The following is a 27,269-nucleotide window of genomic DNA, read 5'->3' as shown; positions in this document are numbered from 1 at the left end:
GGCCTCCCCAAGACCTGGGATTATAGATGTATGCCATCATGCCTGGCTGCAGCTTACATTTTAATGTATTTTTCCACAACCATATCAAATCACAAATATAAGTACTATTTTTATCCATCTAAAGTTCACCCATACTGTTTTCAAAGTTTTGACAAGTGACGGTCAACTTCCTAATTGTATTAAGGTGACAAATGAGAAAAGGTAAGCCTGTCTATGTCACAAGCAATGTGAACAAATAATGCTTTTCTCATGCATATATGGTTACTTCTTATGGGACAACGATATAACCAGCTTATTCAACCCAAACAAATTGGAAGCCAGACCCTCTACCTTTACCAGTCAGTTGTTGAGTACAAGATGTCAAATTGGAAAAGACAAAAGATGTAGCCTGTGCTCTACTCCCTCTGCCCCCAGACAAGAGTACTGAGACCAGGGTCTTCATGCTGAACCACACCCATCTTCTTTTATCTTTCTTAGTTGAGACTTCTTGCTAAGCCACCCTGCCTGGGCTCAAACTTGTGATCCTCTTGCTTCAGCCTCCCAGACCACTGGGACCTCAGGAATGTGTCACAATATCTAGTTGTGTTCTACTATCTAAACCTTTAAATCTCTGGCAACTGAATGTCACTGTGCTTTGTTTTTGTCAGGTTAGCTGAAACATGGCACTTGCTACCATGCTAACCTATCCTGTCTGAATCACTAAGTTCTCTTGGCCAGCCAGGTATCTTTGAAATTAAAAAAAGCCGTTACCTGGCACAGAGGAAATCACTAACACAGCCACAAACTGTACTATTAATCCAATTACTCTGAAAAAATATGCTTATGAACTGGACATGGTGGAACGCACTTATAATCCCAGCACTTTGGGTGACTGAGGCAGGAGGATCACAAATTCGAGCCCTGCCTGGGGAATTTAGCGACTTAGCAAGACCCTATCTCAAAATAAAAATAAAAAAGACTAGTGATGTAGTTCAATGTGAAGACACTGGGTTTAATTCACAATACTCTGTTTATACGTTGATATGGATAGAAAGACCAATCATTTTTCTAATAGCTACAATTAATAATCATACTCCAAAGGAAGACAAATTGAGTATCTAAGACACCACAATCAAGCACAGGGTAATTTTAACTTTGTACTGTAACTGATCTTGACCTCCCACCTACCAGAAAGAAAAAGCCAAAGCAACATAGCATTTGAGAATTGCATCATACAAAATAAAACTTTCTCAAGCTCCTCCACACATAGCTTTTAATGTCTCCACAAAAGCTTTGTAATTTCAAACTGCATAAAGATGCTGAACTTCTAAGTTAACTGCCTTCAAAAATACATTTTATTCTAAAATGTTAACAGCTAAAATATGAAGACCTACTTCCTTTTGTTTTTGCTTAAGAATATCTTCTTCATACTGTTTCTGCATCTCTTCTTGTTCCCGTGCTAGGCGACGATCCTCCTCTTGTTCTTCCTTCTTTCTCTGCTCTTCTTCCAACAGCTTTCTCCTGCGTTTCTCTTCCACCTGAGCAGTGATTGCTTTCTAGTAATAAATAATCACATAACTTATTGCCACAAAAATCTGTGAAGCATTTATTCTGGTGACTCAATAAATTTTTATCAGTTCCTGTATATACAGGAAATTCTATATATGAATAAAATTAAAAACATAAACTTGCAATGTATTTTTGATATCTCTGAGCTCTCCATGCTTTTTTTTTTCCAAAATTATTGTCTTTTTGAGACAGAGTCTCACTATGCATCGAACTCACAATAATCCTACTGCCTCAGCCTCCCAAGTGCGATCTATTTTATTTTAAAAAGAAAAACTCAAAACTTTTAAAACACAATAATTAGGGGGTAACAATAGTATATACACTGTGATACACACACACACATACACACATACACACACATAGTGGTTTTGCTTCAACTCTAGGAAGGAAGGCTATTAGGAAGACTGACAAGTTCATTCCTTAGCATAATGTCTGGTAAATGGCAGATGGTCTATGAACTGTTCAATGAACTAAAAAAAGTGTACCACTATGCCAAATTATTGACATCTCACACGTTACAAAATTGTTCAGCCAGGCACATGCCTACAGAACCACCTATCTTAGAAGGTAAAGTAGAAGGCTCATTTGAGCCTAGAATTTAGAAGACATCGTACCAATACCTCTCCTCACAGATCAAAAGAAAGTGAAGAAAATTCTGATTTCAGAAAGGAGATGACAAAAGAGTCAACATTTGAGGCCAGCCTGTACTACACAGTGAGACCCTGTGTCAAAAACCCAGGAAAAAAAAAGGCAACTACAAAAAGTGATCCAGATATTTAAGTCTTTTGGGATTCTTAATCATAGCTATTTCAAATTCCCGTATTATTTTTATTCAAAGAACTAATTATCACCCCGAACAGAACTAAGGCAATAAATTGATATAAAATACACTAATTGGGTATGGTGGTGCGTGTCCAAAATTCCAGCACATGGAAGGCTGAGGCAAGAGGATCACTGCAAGTTCAAGGGCAGCCTGGGCTACTCAGTGAGTTTAAGACCAGCTTGAACTTGTTTCAAAAAACAAAAAAATAAATCCAACACTAATAATCTAAGACAGTACAAATTCTTTTAACATAGTCCTCATTTAATGACTAAGTCCAGTTCCTGTTACTAGGTCATTAAAATTAATTGGTCACTAAATGAGGAAATGTATATACTATGTACATTATAATATTCAGAACAGACATGGTCAAAGGAGACTCCAACTTAACGACTCTGCTTTTCTAACTGTTACATGCAGTACTGCAATGTATAACAACATAAATCTGCAGTGCTGTATAAACAAGGCACACTGTACCAAAAAAAAAAGATGTTACAACTCCAGATGGTGGATCATTAAGTCCAAACAATATGGCTTAGTCATAAGTCTTAACAGTCATTAGCCAGGTAGGTTGTTAACAAGGTAGGTCATTAGATGAGGAATTTCTGTATAACACACACACACACACACACACACACACACAACTGCACACTGACCTACATCTCCAGTGCTTTTCATAAATCTTACTTTGAGACAGGGTCTTACTAAGTCACTATGTTGCCCAGGCTGGGCTTGAACTTGTAATCCTCTTGCTTGAGTGTTGAGATTACAGACATGTATCACCATGCTTGATGTGTAGCTTATATATAAAGACTTTTCCTATTGGAAGGCAGGTAGCTGTGGTATATAATACTGTCTGGTACTTTGCATAAGCCTAATTCAAACAGTATATCAGCTGGAATAGAGATTGGGTTTGCACTGGATGAAATAGGGCCCTGATATGGTACAATCATATCAGAATTTTAATTTCCATCTACTTAGGTATATGTTGGCCAAGATTATTATTAATTATTAAGGCAAAAATCTATGTTTTCCTATGTAATACCTGATGTTCTAACTGTTTTTGTCGCCGTCTGTCTCGTTCTTCAATCTGTGCTGGGTCCAACAGAGCAGTCATAGAGCGAAGAAAGCTGACAAGATAGATTAAATATTCAGAATTCCAAAAAAATGTAGCTTGTGGTACATCCACTAATCATTTCTATTTCAAAGAAAATTACCAAACCTGAAGTCAGTTAGACATATTAATAGTTCTATTAAAACACACATCTTAAAAATCTGTAAGTAACCGAAGAATGAACTTACTTTGTTTTCTGATTGTTTGCCACAGCCACATCACTAACAGGCTTTGCTACCTGCTCATCCTCTGAAGGTTCAAGCTGCCTTCTGGTTGTAGATGTATAAATACTGCCAACATCAGCCAGTGTCCTAGTGTCAGGAGAGACACAGAAGTACTCTGGCTGTCTGTATGTTGACTGAGATGGAGAGCACAGCTGAGACCGAGAATCAGGATGACTCTTTAATGAATCAGAATGCACCGCCCATTGATCATGTTCTTCACCCTAATTGTGCCAAACAGAATTGCTGACAAATTTCCCAATTATTGTCACACAGAATCCTAGATGACAAAACATGATTTCTAAATGTCACTAAGCAGTAAGCATTGTTTTAATAAAAATTAAACATATTTTCATTTCCTTATACATTTGGACAACTAGCTTGAAAATGTAAGAAATTCAAAGAATTAAAAATTTCTTTGAAAATTAAAAGAAATTTAACAAAATCACATTACGTATATTCAAGAAAAATTGGTCAATGGCAAATGTAGAATTTAAATACTGTGGTCTAGTCAAGCAGCTTCCAAACATCTGTAAGTTTATATGACTAAAGACAGTTTTTTTCCCTTATAACCACAAAATCTCCTGTTACCTTTGAATGTGTAAATGTTTCCTGTTTTCCTTTGCTTCATCTACCTGTTCATTTAACTCCAGTAGTATTACATCCTAAACCATCAAACCAACTAAAGTTAAATTTTTTCTAAACTACTTTATAGATGGAAAACTTGCCATTTAAACTGATACATTCCAGTAATGCAGAAGTATATAACTTCAAAAGAATTTCCTATAGTACTAAGTAGATATATTCTGATTTTCAGCACCATATTTTAAACATAATATTTAGTACAGGGATATATAAGTATAAAATATTCCTTTTAATTCTCCACTTGACACAGTCTATAAAATGTAGGTTAGGGAAGTAACAGTAGTGACTTTTAAAGACAGCATAGCTTCTTTGATCTTGTTTATGTGATGTATTACATTTATTGACATATATGTTGAACATCCCTACATTTCATGATATATGATCTTTTTGATAAAATGCTGCATTCTTCATTACACCATACACCTGTCCACTCTTGACTACCTGGCAGGCATAAAAGATAGGGCTGGTGGTGATCCAGGGCACAGAACAGGATCTCCCAAGATGAACAACAAAATAAAGGAATGGAAATCACCCTTAAAAATTACTTTAGGAATATGGCCATTTTGACAATACTGATTCTACCTGTCCAACAGCAGGGAACATCTTTCTATTTTGTGATGTTCTCTTCAATTTCCTTCTACAGAGTACTAGAATTTTCTTGGTAGAGACATTTCATTTTAATGGCTGTTAATTCCTAGTTATTTCATTTTTCTTCATGCTACTATGACATTAATTTTATAAATTTCATTCTGTTGTCAGTGTACACGAAGGCTAATCATTTTTGTGTTAATTTTGTATCCTGCTGCATTGCTGACATTCATTATTAAGTTTTTTGTCAGAATTCTTTGGATCGTCTATGTAAATTATCATGTTATCTGGGAATAGTGATACTGACTTCCCCTTATCCTATAACTTTTATTTCTCTTGCCTAATTGCTTTGGTTAATGTTTTAAGCATTATGTTGAATAGAAGAGGTGACAGTGGACATCTTGTCTTGTTCCGGATTTTAGGGGGAATGCTTTGTTTTTTCCCTTTTAGTTATGATGGTGGCTATTGGTTTCATTATATATAGCTTTCCTTGTATTCAGGTGTGGCCTTTCTATGCCCGTTTTTATTTTTATTTATTTTTGAACCATGAAAGGGTGTTAGATTTTGTTAAAAGCCTTCTCTGCACCTAGTGATGAGACAATATGGTTTCTGATCTTGGTTATGTAATGTATTACATTCATTGACTTATATATGTTGAACCATCCCTACATTTCTGGGATAAAACCTGTCTGATCATGACATATGACCTTTTTGATAAAATGCTGCACTCTATTTGTTAAAATCTTGTTGAGGCTTTTTGCATCTATGTTCATTAAGGAAACTGGCCTATTGATTTTCAGTTTGATCTTTATCTGGTTTTGGGATCAGGGTGATACTGGCTTCCATAAATCAGTTTGGGAACAATCGATTCCTTTCAATTTCTTTGAAGACCTTAAGGACTGTAATAGTTAAATGATCATATCAACTTGAGAAAGAAACACCCAATTAAGTTGGTTCAGCATAGTGTTGGTTGTGAAAGACCCACCTTAGGGAAGATTCTTGCCAGAATGCTATAAAAGGGAAACAAAAAAGGCAGGCTTGTTTCTGTTATTTGGAGGAGCTCTAGTCTGCCTTCGCCTTAGATGTCACTTCTTAGCTCCTAGTACAAACTCTTCAGTCTCTAGCACATACCCTTCATCTTCCATTGCAGACCCCAGGTCCTCCTGACATGGACTCAGCTCTTCTACACCTGATTCTGAGGGCCACCACTGTAAATCAATCTTGTGATCTTATGTATTTGTATATTTTGCACTAAATCTGTTTCTCTAGCTGAGTGTAGTGGCACATACCTGTAATCTCAGCATTTGGGAGGCTGACAGGAGGGTGGTTAGAAGTTCAAGGCCAGGCTGGGTTACACTGAGTTCATGCCCACACTGAACTACATAGTGAGACCCTTTCTCAAACAAAACACTTTAACAAAAAATAAATGTATCAATAGTAAGCACTGACTGGTACAGATTTGGATTCCTAGAGAAGGGTTGCTGTTGTGACTACACGTAACTATGTGGTTCAGAAGCCTTTGTAAGTGGGAACTGGTGGGAAGTGTTTGGAGATGCCAGGTAAAGCACAGTCCTAGAATGATGTAAGCTGAATTTGATGAGAGATTCTGAGCAGAGCTCTGAAGACCAGAAATGCTGCCGGTAAAGACCAGCGTCAGGATGTTTCTGCTGGGAAGAACTGCATTGGTAGTTGTACTGTAGATCATATGTTATGCTTTGACAGAAAAATCTGTCTGCATTCTGCTCATGTTCAGAGATTTTGCTGGAGACTAAAGGTGGGGGACTAATTAATCTTGCAGAAGAAATTTCAAGATAGCCTAATGTTTAGGAGGTGGCATGGCTACTGTTGGGGGTTTTAATCAGATCTATGTTGAGAATCAAGAGTCAGCACTCAGCAGAATGATTTAAAACACCTTGAGTTTGGTCAGACAGGAAATTTAGGAAAGCCGTGGATTGCAAACATGGGGGACAGCAGAGATTAACTGCTGAGAAGGAACAGGGTAATGAAAAAGATGGCCTGAGTACATTATAGGAGACAGCAGGGCTCTGGAAAGAATCTGCTTTGCTACAACCGGCAACAGCCTAGAGAACATGCTCCTCACACTGGGTTCAGAGTGCTCAGCGACCCAGGCATTGATCCCTGCAATCAGCAGAGACGGGCTGCTGCTCCAGCAGACAGCAGACACTGATGCCATCTGCATAGTGCTGATGTGCTCAGCAACCCAGGCTCTCAATTCCTGGGCTCAGCAGAGACTGGCTGCTGCTCCAGCAGGCAGCAGACACTGATACCGTCTGCACAGTGCTGATTTTAGGTGTACACAGAACCCATGAGTTGTGGGGCCAGGAAGGCTTCCATCTGGATTTTAGTGTGCCTGATATGGCAGCTAGTCAGTGTGTGAAGCTGTGAGTGTGAGACTGAAGGTACAGAAGAGGTCCCAGGAGGTCTGAAAAGCCAGAAGCATGAATTTTCTGAGAAAAGAGTGAGCAAAGCTGGCCCTAAGAAGGAGCCATGGGAGCTGCAAGCTTTGGCACTTCCACAGTGGTGGAGCCACTCAAGCGCTCTGGGGTCCAGTATTCCCACAGACTATCACAAATGCTGGACATGTGACTGAGACTTAATGTTGCCCTGATGGGTTTGGGACTTGCTTTGGATGTGTTTGTTTCTATCCTCCTCTTTGTACCTTTTGGAATGATGTTTGTCTTGTACCACTGTATGTTGGAATGTTCAACTTTCATTTGTACAGGGTCTCACAGCTAAAAGTTCACCTTGAATCTCAGAGGAATCTTTAGACTTGGGAAATGCTAAAGCTGTTAGAACTTTGGCAGATCTTGGAGATGGACTAACTGCCTTTCTTTCATAAATGAGGATTTAGGGGGTCAGGAATGGAAATGGTATGGCTTGTGTCTAGATGTTTCTCCAAAACCTTATGTGGTCATAGGGGGGGCTTTTTAGAGATGGGTGGGTCTATTTGTGATGCTGGAATTAAGGATGAGTGATTACAAAATTAGTTCATTGAGTGATTTGGTCAATGAACTTCCGGGTGTGGGTGGGCTCCAGAAACGGAAAGGGGAGAAGCAGCTGTGCTGCTGCTACTTTTCTTCTGATGCCTTCTTGCCTTCTGTCATAATGCCCCTCTGTCATGCCACCTTGCCTTGGAGTCAGTCAACTATGAATTGGAACCTCTACAAACTCTGAGACAAAAATAAATCTTTCTCTCTTTAACTTTGGGTGCCAGGTATTTTGTATCAGCAATGAGAAAGCTAACTAAGACAAGGAGTACTGACATAATATCCTGAAAGGTTTTGTATAATTCAGCAGTGAATCCATCAGGTCCTGGGCGTTTAGTTGATGGAATCTTTATTCCTATGTTGGGCTGGGGATTTAGCTCAGCGGCATAAGTGCCTGCCTTCTAAGTGTGCGGTTGTGAGTTTGATCCCTGGTACCGATAAAAAAAAAAGACAAAAAAAATTAAATTTATTCCTATGTTGATTTTATTGCTTGTTATTGAGTCATTAAGCATATTTATGTATTGTTGGATTTTGGTAATTTGTGTATGTCTAGTAATCTGCCCATTTCTTCCAAATTTGTTAATTTGTTGGAATACAATTTTTAAAAGTAGTTTTTATCTTCTGGATTTCTACAGTGTCTGTTCTGATTTCACTTTTTTCATTTCTTGATTACCCTTGGTAAGCCTGAATAGGGGATTTTGTATGATTTCCATACCCTTCTTTTTAATACTTTATCACCTTAATCTTGGTTTGGGGCTTCTTTGTTGTTATTTCGCAAGTATCTTAACATTTTTTGTAAGGCTGTCTACCTGAACTTGATTGTTTTCCTAATGTGAGCATGGACTATAATGAATTTTCCTCTTAGAACTGTTTTTATAGTGTCCCGGACATTTTGATGTGTTGTACCTTTGCCATTAATTTTCAGAAATTTAATGTACACACTACGTGCCAGAACATGAGCCAATATTAGTAATATCAATAAGACTGAAAAATGGGATAGGGGAATTGGAAGAGAGGGAAGGACAGAGAGGGAAGGGGATTAAAAAAAAAAAAAACAGAAACAAGCTATACTGTGTACATGTAGCAGTTCTCCCAAGATGGCTGAAAACTGTATGAACAGCAAACATGCATTACATACTCTTTGAAATCCTCTAGAACTAGAAGACCCTTACAGGCTTAGCATAGTCAAGAATTCAGTTTTGCACCTGCTTATTTGTAATATATGCTATCTTCAGAGCCATGTCAATTCAAAATGTTTTGTTAAATTCTAAAAATTGAGTTGACTACTGATTAGTGGGTTTTGAAAGTTTTTTTTTTTTGTACCAGGGATCAAACTGATGACCTTGTGCTTGCCAGGCAGTCACTTAAGCCACTGAGCTAAATCCCCAGCCCTTGAAAGTTTTAAAATATCCATTCTTGATATAAATTCTTTTTCCGTCTTAATAATTTTTTAAAAAATTTTTAAAGAAAAAAATAATAAAATTTCAAAACAAAGTAATCACAGAGTAACAATGGTAAATAATTGTGTATTATCTTTAGTTACTCAAGAGTATAAGACATCTGCATTTAGTTGTCCAAACAATATTAGCACTAACCATTCTTTTCAATGAACTAAGAGAAAGTAACTGTCTTAGATACCACATACATATACGTAACACACAATTTCTTTCAGATTCTCACACTAAGTACAATATGATGCTTACACATAACAGGCTGATTTCACTCATGAATATGGTCTCAAGTTTTACCCATTTACCTAGAAAGCTATGAGCTTTATCCTTTTTATGGCTGAATAATACTGCATTGTATAAAAATATATCTTTTTTAAAATCTACTCTTTGGTTGATAGTCATTTATTTCCAAGATCTGATCATCATAAACTGTGCTGCTATAAACATGGATACACATATATCACTGTAGTATGTTATTAATTCTTCTGGAAGAATGCCTAAAAGGGGAATAGCTAGGTTGAATGGAACCTTTCCACACTGATTTCTACAGTGCTTGCACCAGTCTGCATTCCCACCAACAGTGGAGAAAGGTTTCTTTTTCCCCACAACCCCTCCAACATCAGTTATTCCTTGATTTCTTCATAGTAGTCATTAGTGTTGTTTTAATCTCTTTTGAATGATCAGTGATACTGAACACTTTTTTACGTATTTGCTGCTCACATTTCTTCATCTGAGAGGTATGTACCCATCTCAGATGCCCATTTTTGGATTGGGTCTTTAAATTTGGGAAGTCTGCTTTTTTTTTTTTTTTTTTTTTTTTTTAGTTCTTTGTATGTTCTTGATAGTAATCCTTTGAGGAAAAACTAGCAAACTTTCCCACACTGTTGTCTCTTCACTCTGTTGGTGGTTTCTCTGTGTAAAAGGTTCTCAGTAGGGTGAGATCCTAGTGGTTGATTCTTTGTGATAGTTCCTATGGAATCGGTGTTTTGTTCTTGAAGAGTTTGCTTTCACCAGTGTCTTGAAGAATTTTACCTATTGTCCAGCAGATTTAATATTTGTTTAATATTAAGATTTTTTGATTCATTCTGATTTTGCTTGGTACATGATGAAAGATATGGGTCCAATTTTAATCTTCAGCATGCGTAGAACCAGTTTTTCTAGCACCATTTATTAAAGAGGCTTTCTTCCAGTTAATGTAGTTGGCACCTTTGTAAAAGATAAGGTGGCTGAGTGTGTCTGGAATTGTTTTTGCGTGTTTTAATATGTGCCACTGATCTTCAGGTCTGTTTCTTTCTGATAGTCCCACGCTGTTCTTATCACAGTAGCTTTATAGTATAATTTCAGGTAAGGTGTTGTGATGCTCTCTGTCTTGCCTTTGTTGCCCAGGACTGCCTTTGCTATTTTAGGTCTCTTCTGGCTCCAGATGAATTTTAGGATTGTTTTCTCTTAATTCTGTGAGATATGCTATTAGAATTTTGATTGGGATTGCACTGAATCTCTATAGCAATTTTGGAAGTATGGCCATTCTCCCTGTATGGGTTTTTCCTACCAAAGAGCATGGCATATCTCTCCATTCTCTAATATCCTCTTTAATCTCCTTTTCTGGAGCACTGTAGTTTTTATTGTAGAGATCTTCTACATCTTCGTTAGATTGATTTCTATGTATTTCATTTTTTTTGGATGCTATTGTAAAAGGTATTGTTTCCCTGATTTCTCTCAGTGAGTTTGTTATTCATGTACATGAATGCTATTGATGTTTGAGCACTGATGTTAAAACCAGCTACGTTACTGAATTTGCTTAGTAGATTTTGTAGTCTCTTGGTGGAGTTTTTGGGATCTTCTGAGTAGTGTATCACATCATCTGCAAATAATAGTTTAACTTCTTTGTTATCTTTCTTGTCCTTCCTTCTCTCGTCTAATTGCTCCAGCTAAAGTTTCCAGGACTAGGAATTCAGAGTGGAGACAGTGGATATTCTTGTCTTGTTCCTGATTTCAGAGTGGAAGTTTTCAGTTCTTGTCCCTTTATTATAATGTTGGCTGTTGGTTTGTCATACATGGCTTTTATCAGATTAAGATAAACACCATCTATTCCAATTTTTTGTAGTTTTCATTATGAATCGGTGCTGGACTTTGTCAAAAGCTTTTTCTGCATCTACTGAAATGACCATGATTTTTGTCCTTGGTTCTGTTAATATGGTGTATTACATTTATGGATTTATGTATGTTGAACCATCCCTGCATTCCTGGGATAAATCCTACTTTGTAACTGTGTACAATCTTCTTGAAGATTTGCTGCAGTCTGTTTGCTTACAGAGGATTTTTGCATCAATGTTCATTAAGTAAATTGACCTGTAATTCTCTTTCTTAGTTGGGTCCTACTATCATTTTGGAATCAGTAATGCTTGCTTCCAGGAATGAGTTTGGAAGTACTGCTTCCCTTTCAATTTCATTAAAGAGTTTAAGAAGTGTAATGGTGTAATTCTACAAGCACTAAATTGCTTGTAGAATTCAGCAGTGAATCCATCAGGGCCTGGGCTTTTCTTTGTTGATACATTTTTAATTACATCTTCAATTTCACTGATTGATATTGGTTTATTTAGGATTTTTATATCTTTGTGATTCAGCTTTGGTAATTCATAAGTAGGCATCTGTCCATTTCTTCTGTATTTTCCATCTTATTAGAACACAAATTTTCAAAGGTGTAGATGATTTTTTGGATTTCTGCAGAGACTGTTGTGATTTTGCCTTTTTCATTAATTGCATGGATTTGAGTCTTTTCTTTCTTTTAAGGTTGGCTAAGAGTTTGTGAACTTTATTTCATCTTTCAAAGAATCAACTCTTTGATTCTTTGTATTTTTAGTCTTCAGCACATTAATTTCCACTCTGATCATTAAAACTTCCTCCCCTGTAAAAACTTTTGGTTTAACCTGCTCTTCTTTTTCTAGAAGTTTGAGGTTTAACATTGTTTATATGTATTTACTCTGTTTTCCTGTACTTCCTGTATTTACTGCTACAAATTTCCAATTTAAGACTGCTTTCCTTGTGTCCCATAAGTTCTGGTATGTTGTACTGTCCTTATCATTGAACTATAAAAACTGGCTAATTTCTTTAATTTCATCTGTGATTCATTGGTTGTTCAGTAGAGTACTATTTAATTTCCAAGTGTTTATGAAGTTCTTGTTGTTTCCTTCGGCATGGATTTCCAATTTCTTGCACAGGGTTTGACAGTATGCATTGAGTAATTTGAATTCCTTTGCACTTCCTCAAGCATGTTCTATGAGAAAATATATGGTCTATATTGGAAAATATCCCATGTGCAGCTAAGAAGAATGTGTATTCTGATGTTGTGGGGTGGAATACTATAGAAATCTACTAGGTGCGTTTGTTAAAAAATTTGATTTAGGTCTATTTCATTACTGATTTTTTTGTCTAGTTGATCTTTTTGTGACAGTGGGGTACTGAGGTCTCCCAACACAACTGTATTAAGGCTTATTTTTTATGTCCATTAGTAACTGTTTTATATGGTTGAGTACACTGGTATTTGTTGCATATATATTTATAACTGTTATCTTTTCCTCTTGAGTTGTTCCCTTTAGGAGAATGTAGTGACCTTTTCTCTCTCTTAATCAGTTTTGACTTGAGATTCACTTTGTTGTCTTGAAATTCTGTGTTGCTTGCACTGTTTGTTTCTGATCTCCTTTGTTCTGTTTTGTTTCATTCTCTTAAAAAAAAAAAAAAGAAATTCACTTTGCAAATAAGATAGGTACTCCTGCTATGTTCTGAGTTCCTGTCAATTGCAGTATTAATTTCCTTTTGAACTAAATGTGTTTCTTGTATACAGCATATTGTTGGATCTTGCTTCTTGATCCATTTTGCCAGCTTGTGTCCTCTGAGTGGTTAACTGAGACTAGTAACACTGATGGTTATAATTGATATGTATTGACTTATCTTTGTTATGCTATTTTCCTGTTGCTGAGTCCCTGCCTTTTTCCCCTCCAACTGTTTGCCTTTCCTGGTGGTTTCCTTATGTTGGGGTTCATGGAGCTGTAGTGCTTATCTCTTTCTAGAATGTCTTTCTGGAAATTTTGGAATATTGGTTTGGCGGTCATAAATTTCCACAGATGTTCTTTGTCATGAAAGTATCTTATTTCTCCATCAATTTTGAGGGATAGCTTTGCAGGGTACATCAATCTGGATTGACAATAGTTTCCCTTTAGTACTTCACTCCAAGTTCTCCGTGACTTGAGAGTTTGTGCTGAGAAGTCAGCTGTGATTCTGATAGTCCTTTTTTTTAAAAATTATTTCTTTCCCCTAACAGCTTTTAGGATTCTGCTGTGTTGAATTTCTAGAATTTTGACCATGATATGCCTGGCTGTATATTTGTTTTAATCATTCTAACTGGAGTTCTGTTTGCCTCATTTATGTGTATATCAAATTCTTTTTCTCTACCAGTAAAGTTTTCTGTCATGATGTCTGAATATTTTTTAATGGCATTTGTGGTATCTCCTGCTTATTCATTGACTCCAATTAACGTTAAGTTATTCTTCTTTGTCTCATCTAGCAGCAGCTGCTGGATTTATTTCTTATGTTCCCTTGAAATCTTTCTTTTCCTGGTCACTAAGTGCAAGCCTGTCTTCAATATCTGAGATCCTGTCCTCACATTGGTCTAATCTGCTTTGAATATTTTCAATGGAGTTTTTATTCTCCTGGATATCTGCTTGAATCTTCTCTAAGGATTCCATTTCTTTCCTATGCTGTGCTTCCATAATTTGCTTAAGCTCATCTATTTTCTTAATTTTTTAATTTTGAAAGTAGTAATATACAACCGAACAAGACAACATAAAGCCAACTGAGACCGTGTAGTGAAACTGGTACAGAACTTAACAGCAGGTTACCAGGATAACAATAGCAGGTATCACAGTACATTTCGTTATCTTTACAATAGCTGTTCTTTCAACTGCGTATATCAATATAAAATGAAATATATAAATATATAATGTTCTCATTATAGAACTTATCAAAACAGAATATTGAATAGAGCAGTACCATTAATCAGAATAGAGCAAAACAGTAATAAAAATATTTGCCTTCAAAGAGATGGTAAAAGGAAATCTCCCTTATTTGCTATGGTTGACTTCCCAGGAGATGCTCTGATTTCTGGTTCCCACTTGCTAATGGGGGGACAGGAGAAGGGCAGTAGGGGAAGTGGGATATTTGACTGCAGGCCATTCCCCAGTAGGTTCACTATTGCTTAGCAGGGAGGCAGGCTGGTTGCTTGGTTTCCCAGCTTTTAAGTTCCAACATGGTGTGGATCTCAGAAGACACTGGTGGTTCTCCCCTGGAAGGGCCACAGTCTGCCACACTATCACCGCTTACCAGGGAGGTGAGCTGCTTGCTTGGTTTCCCAGCATTCTAAATTCCAACATGGCACAGATCTCAGGAGACACTGGTGGTTCTCCCCCTGGAAGGGCCACAGTCTGCCCAAGATGAGAACTCTTGTTCAAAAAAAAAAAAAACCTTACTGAAACTCAAAGAAAAAGTAAATGTCTTACTTTTTTGTTGCTGAGACACAATACCCAATGCCCACAACTGCAAGAAGTAAAGTGTTACTTTCACTAAGCATAGTGATCTCTGGAGTTGAGAGATTTCTGATTTCATTTTTTTCCAGAGCCTCATTCAATTGCTTTATTGTTTACACTTCAAAGAGACCTGGTGGGGCTTTCAGACTGTCCTACCTCACTTGCCTTTGGTGAACTGGATGTCTGGGGTTGCATTTTGCTTAAGTGTCTTCTCATTTTGTTTTCTCTCTTTAGTTTAATTCCTGGGGTGATCCTTATAAGTTGCCTGTGGTGGATTGCTTTATTGGTAGTATTTAGGACTCTTAGGTGATGAATAAGTCTCTGAGGTACCTTCCATGTGTAGATGGTTTTAGAGTTTTGAGTCTGGGGAAGATCTTTTTTTTTTGTCTTTTTTGAAATGGGGTCTCACTATGAAATTCAGACTGGCCTTGAGCTCAGTTTGTAGCCCAGGCTGGTCATGAACTCACAACGATCCTTCCACCGAGTGCTGGGATTACAGGCGTGAGCCACCACGCCCGACACCTGTTGGAAGATCTTACCTCTTCAGTTTGCTGCAGATGAGAAGTTGCTGCTTATTTGGCATAGCCCCTGGTGGTTTGGCACTATGTCACAGTATTTTCTGTGACTCTTTAGTTAATGTCAGTCATGGATTATCAGTTCAAACAGTTGTTTAAAACATTTATGTCAATTTAGACTTTAGTGGTACCAATAGCATCAAACACAGCTTAGAACACAACAAACTGAGCTAACCCTTAATTTGCAACTTTTAAGTGTATAAACTAGATTTGTGATTATAATACAAAATGTAACACAAACTGGATAATTATATGCAATATATGTCTATAATGTGTCAATTTTGCCTTCAGGATTAAAATTTAAAATAGATTAAAGAGAAAATAGAGAGGTAGAAGAAGAGAAAGAGATTAGCCAGTTGGAAGACAAAGGGGGATAATGCCAACTTGGAGAAACTGGTGAGGAAGACTGAAGGAAAAGAAGGAAAAGAGATTAAAGATGAAAGGAAGAACACCCTGACAGGAGGTTAGGAACCACTTTCACACTCATAAACAATGAATGAGAAAAAAGAAAGAAAAAACAGGGAAGAAACACAAATAGTGCACTTCTACGATGCTGTATGGTTTCACTAGTAGACAACTTGTAGAGATGTAGTCCTAAATTGTGCTGATGTGTCTCAGCAAGCCAGCAGTTGCTTTATGGTGGAGCAGCAGATAACCTCAGCAGACCTTCCCTGAGATCCACGGGTCTCTGCCTAGCTAGAAGCTGCTAGACACAGCCCGAAGCAGTTCTGGGTTCCTAGCTTATCTGGCCCAACTGCAAAATGGCTCCTGGCTAATCACTGTCTCCCTTGGAAGGATAAGGTCCTCTGCCAGCCAGCAGTCTTCCATGTCCGCTGCTCCCTTCCAAGGCGAGTTTCTTTGCAGAGGCCTCCAGGGTCTCCAGCCATCAGTGTCACTGTGACCACATTCCCCAGGTTTGAACAGCTCCTCTTGCACGGTGAGTTCCTTCTTGGGGTAAAGTGCTGCTGGCTATTGCCTTCTTCTTCCTTGAAGTTTTTCTTTTCACTCTCTGTGAGCTTCGATTTGGCACTTTAGATTCTTTCTGGGTCCAGGTGACAAACTTCCTTCCTTACTATCTTCCTCACAATGCCATATTCGAGCATTTCAATTTGCCCAGTTTTAATCAAGTGTCTAATATTGGTAGCAGTTCTTGGTATCCTCTTGTTACTTTTTAATGTCCATGTATTCTTTAGTGATATATTTTCATTTGTGCCAGTCTTGTGAGGGTTTTACAAATTAAGTAACCTTTCAAAGAACTTTGCCTTTAAATCTTCCCACTCTGCATGCCTCCAGTTTTAATTCAGATTTTATTTTCATGGTTATTTCTCTACTTTCTGTAGATGAATACTCAGATCACTGTCTTGATTTCTAAGATGTGCTTTTAAGGATATAAATTTCCCTCGAAGCACAGGAAATACACATATTTTGACAGATAATATTTTCATTGTCATGCAGCTAAAATATATTCTAATTGTGTATTTTTTGTAATTCAAAAGTATACTTCTCCAATAGCAAACATTTGGAAATTTTCTATCACCATTTGTTACTGATATGAAGCTTAATTCCCTGGTAATAATGCAGTGTGTGTCATTTGAACCTATGAAACTTGTTGAAACTGTTACGGCCTAGCACATGGCTCATTTTTACTTCTGACATTTTGTCATCTTCTTGGGTTTTATATAAGTAACAAATAATTACACTTGCATGTTTTCCATTCTAATTTTAATATTTCTTTGTCTTGCTACACTGGCTAGAACCAATACAAACAGTAATAAAAATATGTGGGTTTCTTATCTAATTTCTCATTTTAAATGGAGTATTTAAATTTCTCATTTAGGATGACTTTTTTAGAATTAAAAAATATGCAACTGGAAATTCCTTCTAGTATTAATTTCCAATAGCCTTTTCCTTAATAATTGTTGAATTTTATATACTGCTTTTCATGAATATATTGAGTTCTTCTTTTATTGTACCAAAAAGATACACTATAATACTAATTTTTTTTCTGTCAGGCAAAGAAATTACTTGAGTTTTAATGACAATTTTTAAAATAAGTTAATAGGTAGTTATTGAAACATGAAAAGCATTGATGAAATAATATGGTACTATAGTAAGTAGCAACCATGGCACACATAGGATGTCCAGAGACAGGATACTAGGAAAAAGGTTAAGCTTATTAGAGAATGGTGACGTTTACTTAACACTATTGAAGGATCCTAAAAAGATGCCATATAGATAATCAGAGATCTGATTTAAAACTCCACACACCAGCCCGGCACAATGGCACACAGTTGCAATCCCAACTACTCAGGAGACACAGGTGAGAAGATCACTGGAACTCACAAGTTACAGACTGGCCTGGCAACATGCAATCTTACATTAACCTCCATCCCCAAAGCAAAGGTAAATCTGGAGGAGGACACTTGTGGATTTTAAAAACCTCTGTGAAGTATCTAAAATGAACTTATCCTTGTCATGATCATATGCATTACTTTTGTACTTGCTAATATTTTATTTAAAATTTTGTTTTGTCTATTCATGTATGAAATAATCCTAGTTCTCCATTTTTATTGTTTATTTTTCTAGATATAATGTCAAGGCTAAATGGACTTATAGAGTGATTTAAGAGCTATTCCCTTTTGCAATTAACTGCGAGTATAAATTAGAAATTTATTCCTTAGAATTTTGGTAGAAGTTGTCAGCAGAATTGTCAACATTTGCTTCTGTTACAGGGAACGTTTTAAACAAGAACTACATTTATTTTGTCAGTTATAGGAATTTTCAAGCTTTTTATTCTTGATTCATTTTTGTTAAGTTTGTCTCCCTCCCACCCTACCCAGCCTGTTCTTTTTCTAGATGAGCATCAATTTTTTCATTTAAAGGTTTTTCTTCTTTTCTGAAAGAATTTTCCTCAAATCCTGTTTTAACACCTCACATTTAGATAAGCATCTGTGCCCTTTTTTCCCCAAGTATTGCATTTATAATTCCCATTAGAATTTTTCTTTAACTGTTTTAGTAATGTGCTTTCAAATAAACAGGAGAAGTTAAATTAAAAACATCTAGTAACCTCTAAGCAGCTCAACAGTAGAATAAAAGCTTACCACTTTGAAGACCCTGGTTTCAATCCTCAGCACTCAATTTTTAAAAACAAGTAAAAGAGAATGAAAGAGTAACTACTAGTAAGGTAGGGGTAGTGAAATAAGAAACAACTTTGAACCAAAATAGTTAGAAAGGAGGAGTAAGTTCTAGTGCTTTACAACAGTGTGACTATAATTTGCAATAACGTATGTTTGATGAATTATTTAACAGAGGCGCTAAAAGATTCCAAAGACACAATAAGATGGAGATGCAAGTTACCTTAATTTGATGAGTACAAGCTGTACACATGTATTGCAATAGCACCATGTACCCTATATATACAATTAAAACTTTTAATTGAGATAATAGTTACACACTATGTAATTCACCTACTTAAAGTTAACAATTCAGTGGGTTTTGGTACACTTAAAGAACCATCACTAATAATTTGTTTTATTCCATGTAGACTGTTGTAACAAAATACTGTGAACTAGTATCTTTTTTTTGGTACTGGGGATTAAACTCACGACTTCATGCTTGCCAGGCAGACACTTATGCCACTGAGCCAAATCCCCAGCTAAACTAGTATCTTATAGACAACATAAATCTACTCAATTTTGGATGCTGCAGAGTCCAGGATTTGCAGAGTCCAATGTATTGTAACTCCACTTGAGTATATACCAAAAGAAATGAAGCAGAACTCAGATTATTTTTTCACCCTTGCTCATAGTAACATTAGTCAAAACAGCCTTGCAGTCATTATGCTAGTGAAAAGTTCATAAATACTATGGTTCCACCTATGGGCAAGGTCAAATTCATACACGCAGAAAGTGGCTGCCAGAGAGGAGGAGGAGGAAAACACGAGTTAGTTACTGCTAACAGGTACAGTTTCAGTTTGGGAGGATGCAAAGTACAGCAGTAATGGCTGCACAACAAGGTGAATGCGCTTAATGCCACTGAACTGTGTACTTAAACATGGCTAAAAATTTTAGGTTATACATATTTTACTGCAATAAAAAATTTCTTAAAGAAGAAAAAAATGTTTTAAATGTTAACAACTTTTTATTGGCCAGTAGAGTTCCAGTACAGTGTTAGCAATCAGAGGCTAGCAGAATGACAGCCTCACTTTCTAGTCCCTATAAAAGAGTAAATTAGAATACACCCTTTCAAAAGGTTTCTGGTGAGGGATAGTCATTAGGGAAAGCTAAGTTTTCATTAAAGTGAAGTATGTTAAAAAATGCTGATGCTATAATTAAATTTTTAAAAAAGTTTTAAACAGTGCAACCTAGAAGAGTGCTTAAGTAAATAATATAGGGATGACAACACAAGGTTGTTAACTTGGAAAATTCAGATGAAGGAGAAGAAACGAGACTGAGAATCAAGAAGAGAGAACAAAGGAAGCTGGTGAGAAGAATGATCCTCTCCAACTCATTCCAGCCATGACTCCTCCCTCTCAGTGGATGTTCTAAATCAGTCAGTAAACCGACGGCACATGTGCTACACCAGGCTGTTGTATCAATAAAAGCACTACAAGAGTCGCCATCACTGCTCTAACCTCTTCCAGTGTCAGGCCCTGGTCTAGAATGGCAAGTTTAACAGGGCCCGTATGGAACGTACATTTATTTTGAGAAGGGGTCTCATTGTGTGGCCCAGGCTGGGCTCTCATCTGTGACCCATGGCCTCTCCAGGACCTGGGATTATAGGTGCGTGCCATCATGCCTGGCTGCAGCTTACATTTTAATGTGTTTTTCCACAACCATATCAAATCACAAATAAAAGGACTATTTTTACCCATGTAAAGTCTACCAATAATGTTTTCAAAGTTTTAAAAAGTGATTGTCTACCTCATAATTCTATTATGGTGAGAAATAAATGATCAAAGCCGAAACGGTGTTTGTGGTCACTTGCAATGCAAGCGCATGGTACTCTGACTATCTCATGTATACATGTTGTCGGACAAGGAAAGCTACCAGCTTGTTCAACTCAAAGAAACTGGAATCCAGGTCCTACCTATCCTTACCTGCCAATTTTAGAGTGAAAGATGCCTACAAGGAAAAAAAGCAGATTTTGTAGTGTGTTTTGTTTTGTTTTTTGCAGTGGTGGAAAGTGAACCTAGGGCCTTTGTGCTGAAGTAAATGCTCAACCATTTTTATTTTGAGAGAGTCATGCTTTCCTTGACCAGGTTCAAATCCTCTTGCTTCAGGCTGCTTTAGGCTGCCACAATGCTGAGTTTAAAGACCTGCACCACAACTTTCAATGATTCAAGTTGAGTAATTCTACCTGAAATCCTCAAGGACCAGAAGAGTTGATTTTGTGTATTTGTTTATACATAATAAAACATTTTGGAGATGGACCCAAGACTAATCATGAAATTCACTTTTTCATACATACATACACTTATTCATATACACAGTCTACACAGATTTACCCAGTACTTTTTAGTGCACTTACATTTTGACTGCAACCTGTCACATGAGGTCAGGTGTACAACTTCCTTTTGTGGTTTTACATTAGTGCTCAAGTTTTGGATTTGGAAGCACTTTGGATTAGGAATGCTTAATCTGTATTGTATCTGCATACATCAACTTTTAATCTTCACACACTTAAAATTATTACCCACAACTCTAGATTTTTCCAAAATGAAATTAATCCAGATTAACTTAATTCTTTTAACAATAAGTCAAAATACTTTTGGGATAGTGAAAAAATGCAATTCAAATTTCATCCTTGTTTTGTTAATGTAAAATTATCAATATATAACAAAAGTGATGTAAGCCAGTCAGTCCTACGTAAAGCTAATTTAAAACCCATGGGGACAATCTAACCTGGAGGGTTCTATTAAAGAAAATCCACCAATTAGGCCACAGTGTTAAAATTTCCAAAATTTGCATTACCCCATTAGATTATTCCATTATTTTCAAAACACATTTGTTAACAGGTAAATGGAGGGCTTATATATGTAAAAAGAAATGGTAAATCACTTTTTCAAATTTAAGATGCTACATAATACAAACACAACAAAACCATAAAACTTAATTTGTACTTAAAAGTAAGGAAAAGTAGAATTACTCATTTAAGGAAAATAGTTCATACAGAAGTAATAAAGGGATTAAATAGTCCAATAATGATTCTTAGAGCTTACCTCTAAAACACGACTAGCCTTGCATACTGAAGGTCCCTCAGGCTCGCCCACCATACTCTGACAAGGAGACTGTGACAGAACATCTGAAGAGCCAACAGGAGTCTAAAAACAATAAAACAAGGGCAGTTTTTATCTCGAAATAAAAACATAAAATTTAAACATCACAAAAACACATCCCAAGAGACACTTGATATATACTCATGTTTGATACACACATGGTTATGGCTGATACGATACCTTTGTCACGGATATCACATGGATAGTGGCAGCTTTTGTGCTATTTAAAAAAACTGCATCTGTCCTTTATAGACCCCTAAAGAAGTGCTTGGGGCCTCAACACTCACCTATTAACATGGGAAAACAAGTTACAGAATGAAAACAGAAACTAGTTCATCCCATAATTAAATTTAAAATACTATGTTAAAACATGGCCTTCCCACTGAACTCCAGCCTCTTTAAATTCTTATCTTTTTAAAAAATTAGCACAATACAGGATGCCTTTACATATATATGCAGTTTTTTTCTTTCCTTTTTTTTGAGACAGAGTCTCACTAACTTGCTCAGGTTAGACTTGAATTTACAATCCCCTTTCAGCTTTCTAAAGTATTGGGATTACTGTCATATACCAGCATGCCACACTTGAGTTTCTGTTGTTTTGTCTTTAGTGAGTGAGTCTTTAACATGACCCCTGTAATATGAATATTCTAGCACAGTGGTGGGATACGTCTGGTGTACATTTCGTGGCAGGCTGCCTTTATCACTGAAAACTCTGAAGATTGCCTTCACTGCTCTAGCATTTAAAAACTGTAAAGACATAAGCAAGCAGGACACTTGATTTTAATACTCTTACCCTAGATTGGTCAAGAATTTGAAGTTTTTCCCATGTTATTTTATCATTTTCAGATTTTTCCCCAAAATTATTCTGTTTTTCACAGGCTGCTTTTTCCTTCTTCTTTAAAGCAACCTGTTCATCTGTAAATAATGTCCTTTTTAAAAATTTGTACAAAAACTGTAAGAAAAGAATCATGTAAACAAATCATGACCTTCTTAAAGAGTGCAGATTCTAACACAGACCTAATAAAAACTGTTTTTTAGAGATAGTAACTCAGAAAGCAGAGAAGTTTTAGGGACATGAAGTAAAATAATAACAAACTTAAATAGAACACAAATGGATATAAGAACTTTTATTTTTATTGCAGTTGTCAAAATGGAATTATTTTTAAGAATAATTTAGCTTAGATTATGCTGATGCTGTATTTTCCTATTCATTCATTTAGTTACCACTAAGAGAATTAAAACCTAGACCTCTGAAGGCAAAGAACAATAAGATCAACTTCAAGTTTAAGTACTTCAAAACTATCTGACTATGGACCAACAGTCTATTTCCCTGTCTGAACCTTAGTTTCTTCTGAAAAATGAGAATAACTGTGCTTAGTGTTATTACCACAAAGCAGATATATTGGTCATTATTTTTCATAATTGCTGAAAAATTTTTTAAAAAGCTTACATCTAACAGATACAATCAAAACTAAGCCTCAAATCATTAACAGTTCTTTTGATATAAAATTCAAAGATGTATACATTTAAATTCCAGGACAATTAATGAAAGCATGACTTAAAGAGATGTCTTTCTGATACTACTATCATAAATTTAAATTTCTTCATCTCTATTATCTTGACTTCTAATATCAATTAATTCCTTATTTCTGTTGCTTATTTCTTTTTGTAAACTCTTTTTCCTATCAGAGTTAGTAACTATCTAACAGGACTTCCCAGGTGCATGGAGAGTGAGGCTGTCTCATGCTTTGAGTACTGTATATCTATCCCTAAGAGGTACAAATGCTAAGCTTTTCCAAATGGTGACAGCTAGATCTTAAATCTAATCTAACAACCAATTGGAGTTCTTAGTTACTAACAGAAATTCATGACTATAAAACAAGTTATACACTTTTTCTGTTACTACAGTCTCAGGCTATTAAAATTTGTATCTAGATGTCCTTCTAAAGCCTCATATTGTTATAGGTGGGGCTTTTCAGAGGTGGATGGATTAAGGTGCATGATGCAGGGATTAAGTGTATGATGCTGGCATTCAACATGTGTGATTACTAAATTAATCCACTAGTTGGTCTGGCACAGCTCTGGGTGTAGATAAAGGGAAGGCTCACTTTGTGTGCTTAGAACCATCCAAAGGGCAGGCAGCCTCAATGGACAAAAAGGGATGGAGAAAAGCTAGGCTTGCTGCTGCTGCTGCTTCTCTGGCGTTCTGCACACTGGGAGCTGTTTCTTCTCTGCAGTGCCCCACTGCCATGCCACCCTACCTTTGAACCAGCCAGCTATGAAATGAAATTTCTACAACCTGTGAACTGAAATAAACCATTCCTCCTTTAATTTTGGGTGTTGAGTATTCTGTCTTAGCAACGAGAAAAGTAACTAAGACACAAGTTGACAGCAGTAAGCTAGTTACTGCCTAGAATATATTGGTTTGTATCATATTCAGTATTCGTAAGTAAAATGTTTTGATTATTTTAAAGATTGAAGTTAATTACTTTTAATAAAACCCTCCTTAACTTTACAGGATTTCTGTCATGGAAACCATAAAAGCTGGAAGTTTACCAGACTTTGCTTGAGCTATAGAGGCTTGAGAAGATCACCAGTGACATTAATGCTTTGAGGGCACATCACACAGTACCAAACAAAAAAACACAAGTGAAAGTAAGTGAAACCACAGAGTTTGTTTGCAGAGAACTATTCTAGATGTCAATGTAGTAAACGATTTTTGATAATATTTAAAAAGTATTTCCTCCTTACTATATAATCCATAAACCAACAAAAGTATAATAAAAGGTACAAAAATTACATACCTAGCTCTTTCCTCCATTGGGCTTTTTTTGCTTCCAATAAACTTCTATCACGTTCCCTTTCACCAAGAGTACTGAAAATGTCAGCTGGTTTCCATTCATTTTCTCTAAGGTAAAACACATACAAAAAAAAAAAAAAAACAAATCTTATCATTATATGTTTCTGCATTACTAACTGCAAAATACTAAGTAACAAGGTTTTAAATAGTTCTAAGTCTTCAGAGTAAATATTTCCCGTGCAAATAAAGCAAAAGCAAAATCATATTCCCAAGATGATCGCATACCAGTAGGTAAGTTACATACATGATGATTTTCTGTTCATACTGTTTCAATGTCTTCTGGCTTTCATTAACCACAGATTCAATTTCATTTGGGATAGGAGAAATGGTTTTGCTGAGTAATCCTATAGTGTTCTCTTTCTTTGGCTGATTAGGAATACTGTTTAAATGCAGTCTATCCTGATCTAGGAAGTAAAATGCATGTTTTAAAATTAATAGTAAATTACATCGATTGCAATACCTTATCTTGGCATACTGCTCTACGGTTTAAATAGTTTTATACATTTTTTAAAATAAACCTCCATTCTTATAATATAGTTTCACTAATTATATAAATTATAACACAAATCACAACGTAAGTGGGATGGAAATAGCTTACTTAATATGTTACTTTGACCTTATTTTTCTCATTTAGCTGTGAAATCAGTGGTACTTTTCTCATGGACTCTATGCCCCTATTGTAACAGCTAAACCATGTTTTTACAGAAAGCTCATATGCTGGATCAAAACTTGTTCTAAATCCTTAATGTGCTAGCTATCTCAATGAAGAGAAAGAATATCTAGTTTACAAGTCATTACCTGATTAGGTAAAGTGTATAGGTTTTCATTTATTTTTGGCAGTGCTGGCAGTTGAGCCCAAGACCTCCAGGGCTCCACCACTAAGTTACATCCCCAACACCCCATTTTTTTTTTTCTGTTGGTCTTCTTGAGACAGGGTCTTCTATGCAGTTCAGGCTGGCCTTGGACTCACTCTCAGGTTGGTCTCAAACTTTCAACATTCCTCTGCCTCAGCCTCCTGAGTGCTGGGATTACAGGTGTGTGCCACCATGATTGGCCCATCCTTTTTCAACTTTTTATTTTTTACTTTATTTTGTGACATTTATTTGCCCACTCTGGCCTCACACATGCAATTCTCCTATCTCATCCTCCAATGTAGCTGGGAGGATGTGTACCACGAGGCACAACTTCAAAATTTGTTTTAAAATTTTTTTGATATCCTCTTTCATTATGCCCAATAAATTATTCTATAAATTAGCAGTCCAGTCTTATAGACAAACAAGCGCCCTCATTTGACAAAGAATAATCTGGACTAAGAGAGGATAAAAGATTCTATGTAAAAATCTTGGGAGTGTATAGGAATTACCTGACACCCAAACTAGCTCTGAGGAAACTAGCTATTCTCCATGGAAAATGTTAATTTTATTTTTATTTCACTGTTGCCTAAAAGAATTTTAATGACATTTCTACTACCCTTATATTTAGCTTCTTAGCTCAAGGCTGAAATTAAAAACGTTTAAAACATAATACGATGTCCTTAGTTTGCAAACAAAACATTTAACCCTGTACTACTACTTCTGCGAATAAGTCTGTGTTTTAACTCAGTTAAAGAACAGTACTTCTAGGTATCTTCTCAAAAGAGTTAAAAGAAATCATGTTACACTCCTATGTATATACTCATTTATAGCAGCACAATTTATACTACCTAAATCTTAGAAGCAACCTATATGCCTGTTGACACATGAAAATTTAAAAAAGTATGATTTTGGTACACAATGAAGTACTATTCTGTCACAAAGAATAAACTTGAGCTATCTATAGGAAAATAAATGTACCTTGAGACCATAATGTTAAATGAATCGGATAAGTTTACAAAATATCACATGGTTTTTCTTTATGACAAACCTAAAATATAAAGACCAAAATAATACATAACAGCAAATAGGGAGATAGATCTTTGGCAAGTGGGAAGGAGACCAGAAACAGAGGGAAGGGCAGAAGGATAAGAGGATGAATAAAGAATTTATATGCATTATATACATGTACCAGCGCCCCATGAGGAATGTAATCATTATGGGCTGAAACATGTACTAATAAAAATAAAAATTGGAAAACAATAGTAGTATCACTAATCCTCAGCATGGATTAAGGAATGGAAAGAGCAAATACAAGAGTCAGAAAAGCAATGTTTTTTAGCAACTCATGTTCACACTTGGGTTCCCTTAATTTTCACTAGCAATATCCTAGAAGGGATTTTAAAAAACACATTTTATATAATTATTTTACATATAAAAAAAGCCCCCTAAATTCTAAAATAAATACAAGAGTTTTGTATTAACATCTCTTCTGGACTCCACAGAGATCAAATTTCTTAAGATTATAATGCATAACAGTAGCATTTAGGGTATCAACCTTAAAATATGGCATATTACAACTATAAAAGTAATTTGGTATATTGTAAAATCTTCCAAAATAATAAAAGATTGTCACTTGTTAAAGAGAGTTAGATTTTAGTTTATACAAGGGCAAATATATTTGAAATTCTAAAAAGCACGGACAAGAAAATTCATATTCAACAAAATTTAA

The 27,269-nt window shown here is 36.1% G+C and overlaps 2 protein-coding genes across 7 annotated transcripts in view; one reads left to right on the top strand and one right to left on the bottom strand.

Moving 5' to 3' along the window:
* The window catches only part of Tasor (transcription activation suppressor), an 82,633-nt gene extending 58,002 nt beyond the window's left edge, over positions 1-24,631 (top strand). The window contains exon 25 of the mRNA XM_063257315.1: positions 24,345-24,631. Within this exon, the coding sequence (XP_063113385.1) occupies positions 24,345-24,367 (23 nt within the window). The 3' untranslated portion in view covers positions 24,368-24,631. The remainder of the gene's footprint in view (positions 1-24,344) is intronic.
* The window catches only part of Ccdc66 (coiled-coil domain containing 66), a 46,750-nt gene that overhangs the window by 8,508 nt on the left and 10,973 nt on the right, over positions 1-27,269 (bottom strand). For 3 of the 6 annotated variants that reach the window (XM_013143870.3, XM_063257319.1, XM_013143871.3), the window contains exons 5-11: positions 24,931-25,090; positions 24,631-24,734; positions 22,620-22,741; positions 21,770-21,871; positions 3,671-3,927; positions 3,414-3,498; positions 1,374-1,535 (exon numbers count right to left, since the gene is read on the bottom strand). In XM_013143870.3, the coding sequence (XP_012999324.1) occupies positions 1,374-1,535; positions 3,414-3,498; positions 3,671-3,927; positions 21,770-21,871; positions 22,620-22,741; positions 24,631-24,734; positions 24,931-25,090 (992 nt within the window). Of the gene's footprint in view, positions 1-1,373; positions 1,536-3,413; positions 3,499-3,670; positions 3,928-21,769; positions 21,872-22,006; positions 22,548-22,619; positions 22,742-24,630; positions 24,735-24,930; positions 25,091-27,269 lie in introns of those variants that run through there. The other 3 variants (XM_063257320.1, XM_063257321.1, XM_063257322.1) reach the window with 3 other exon arrangements.

This window comes from Cavia porcellus, unplaced genomic scaffold (genome assembly GCF_034190915.1).
Source record: "Cavia porcellus strain 051 isolate PalLab524CR breed Dunkin Hartley unplaced genomic scaffold, mCavPor4.1 scaffold_10, whole genome shotgun sequence".
Lineage (NCBI taxonomy): Eukaryota > Metazoa > Chordata > Mammalia > Rodentia > Caviidae > Cavia > Cavia porcellus.
Note: the sequence above shows the minus strand (reverse complement) of the source record. Positions and strands in the feature narration are given on the sequence as shown.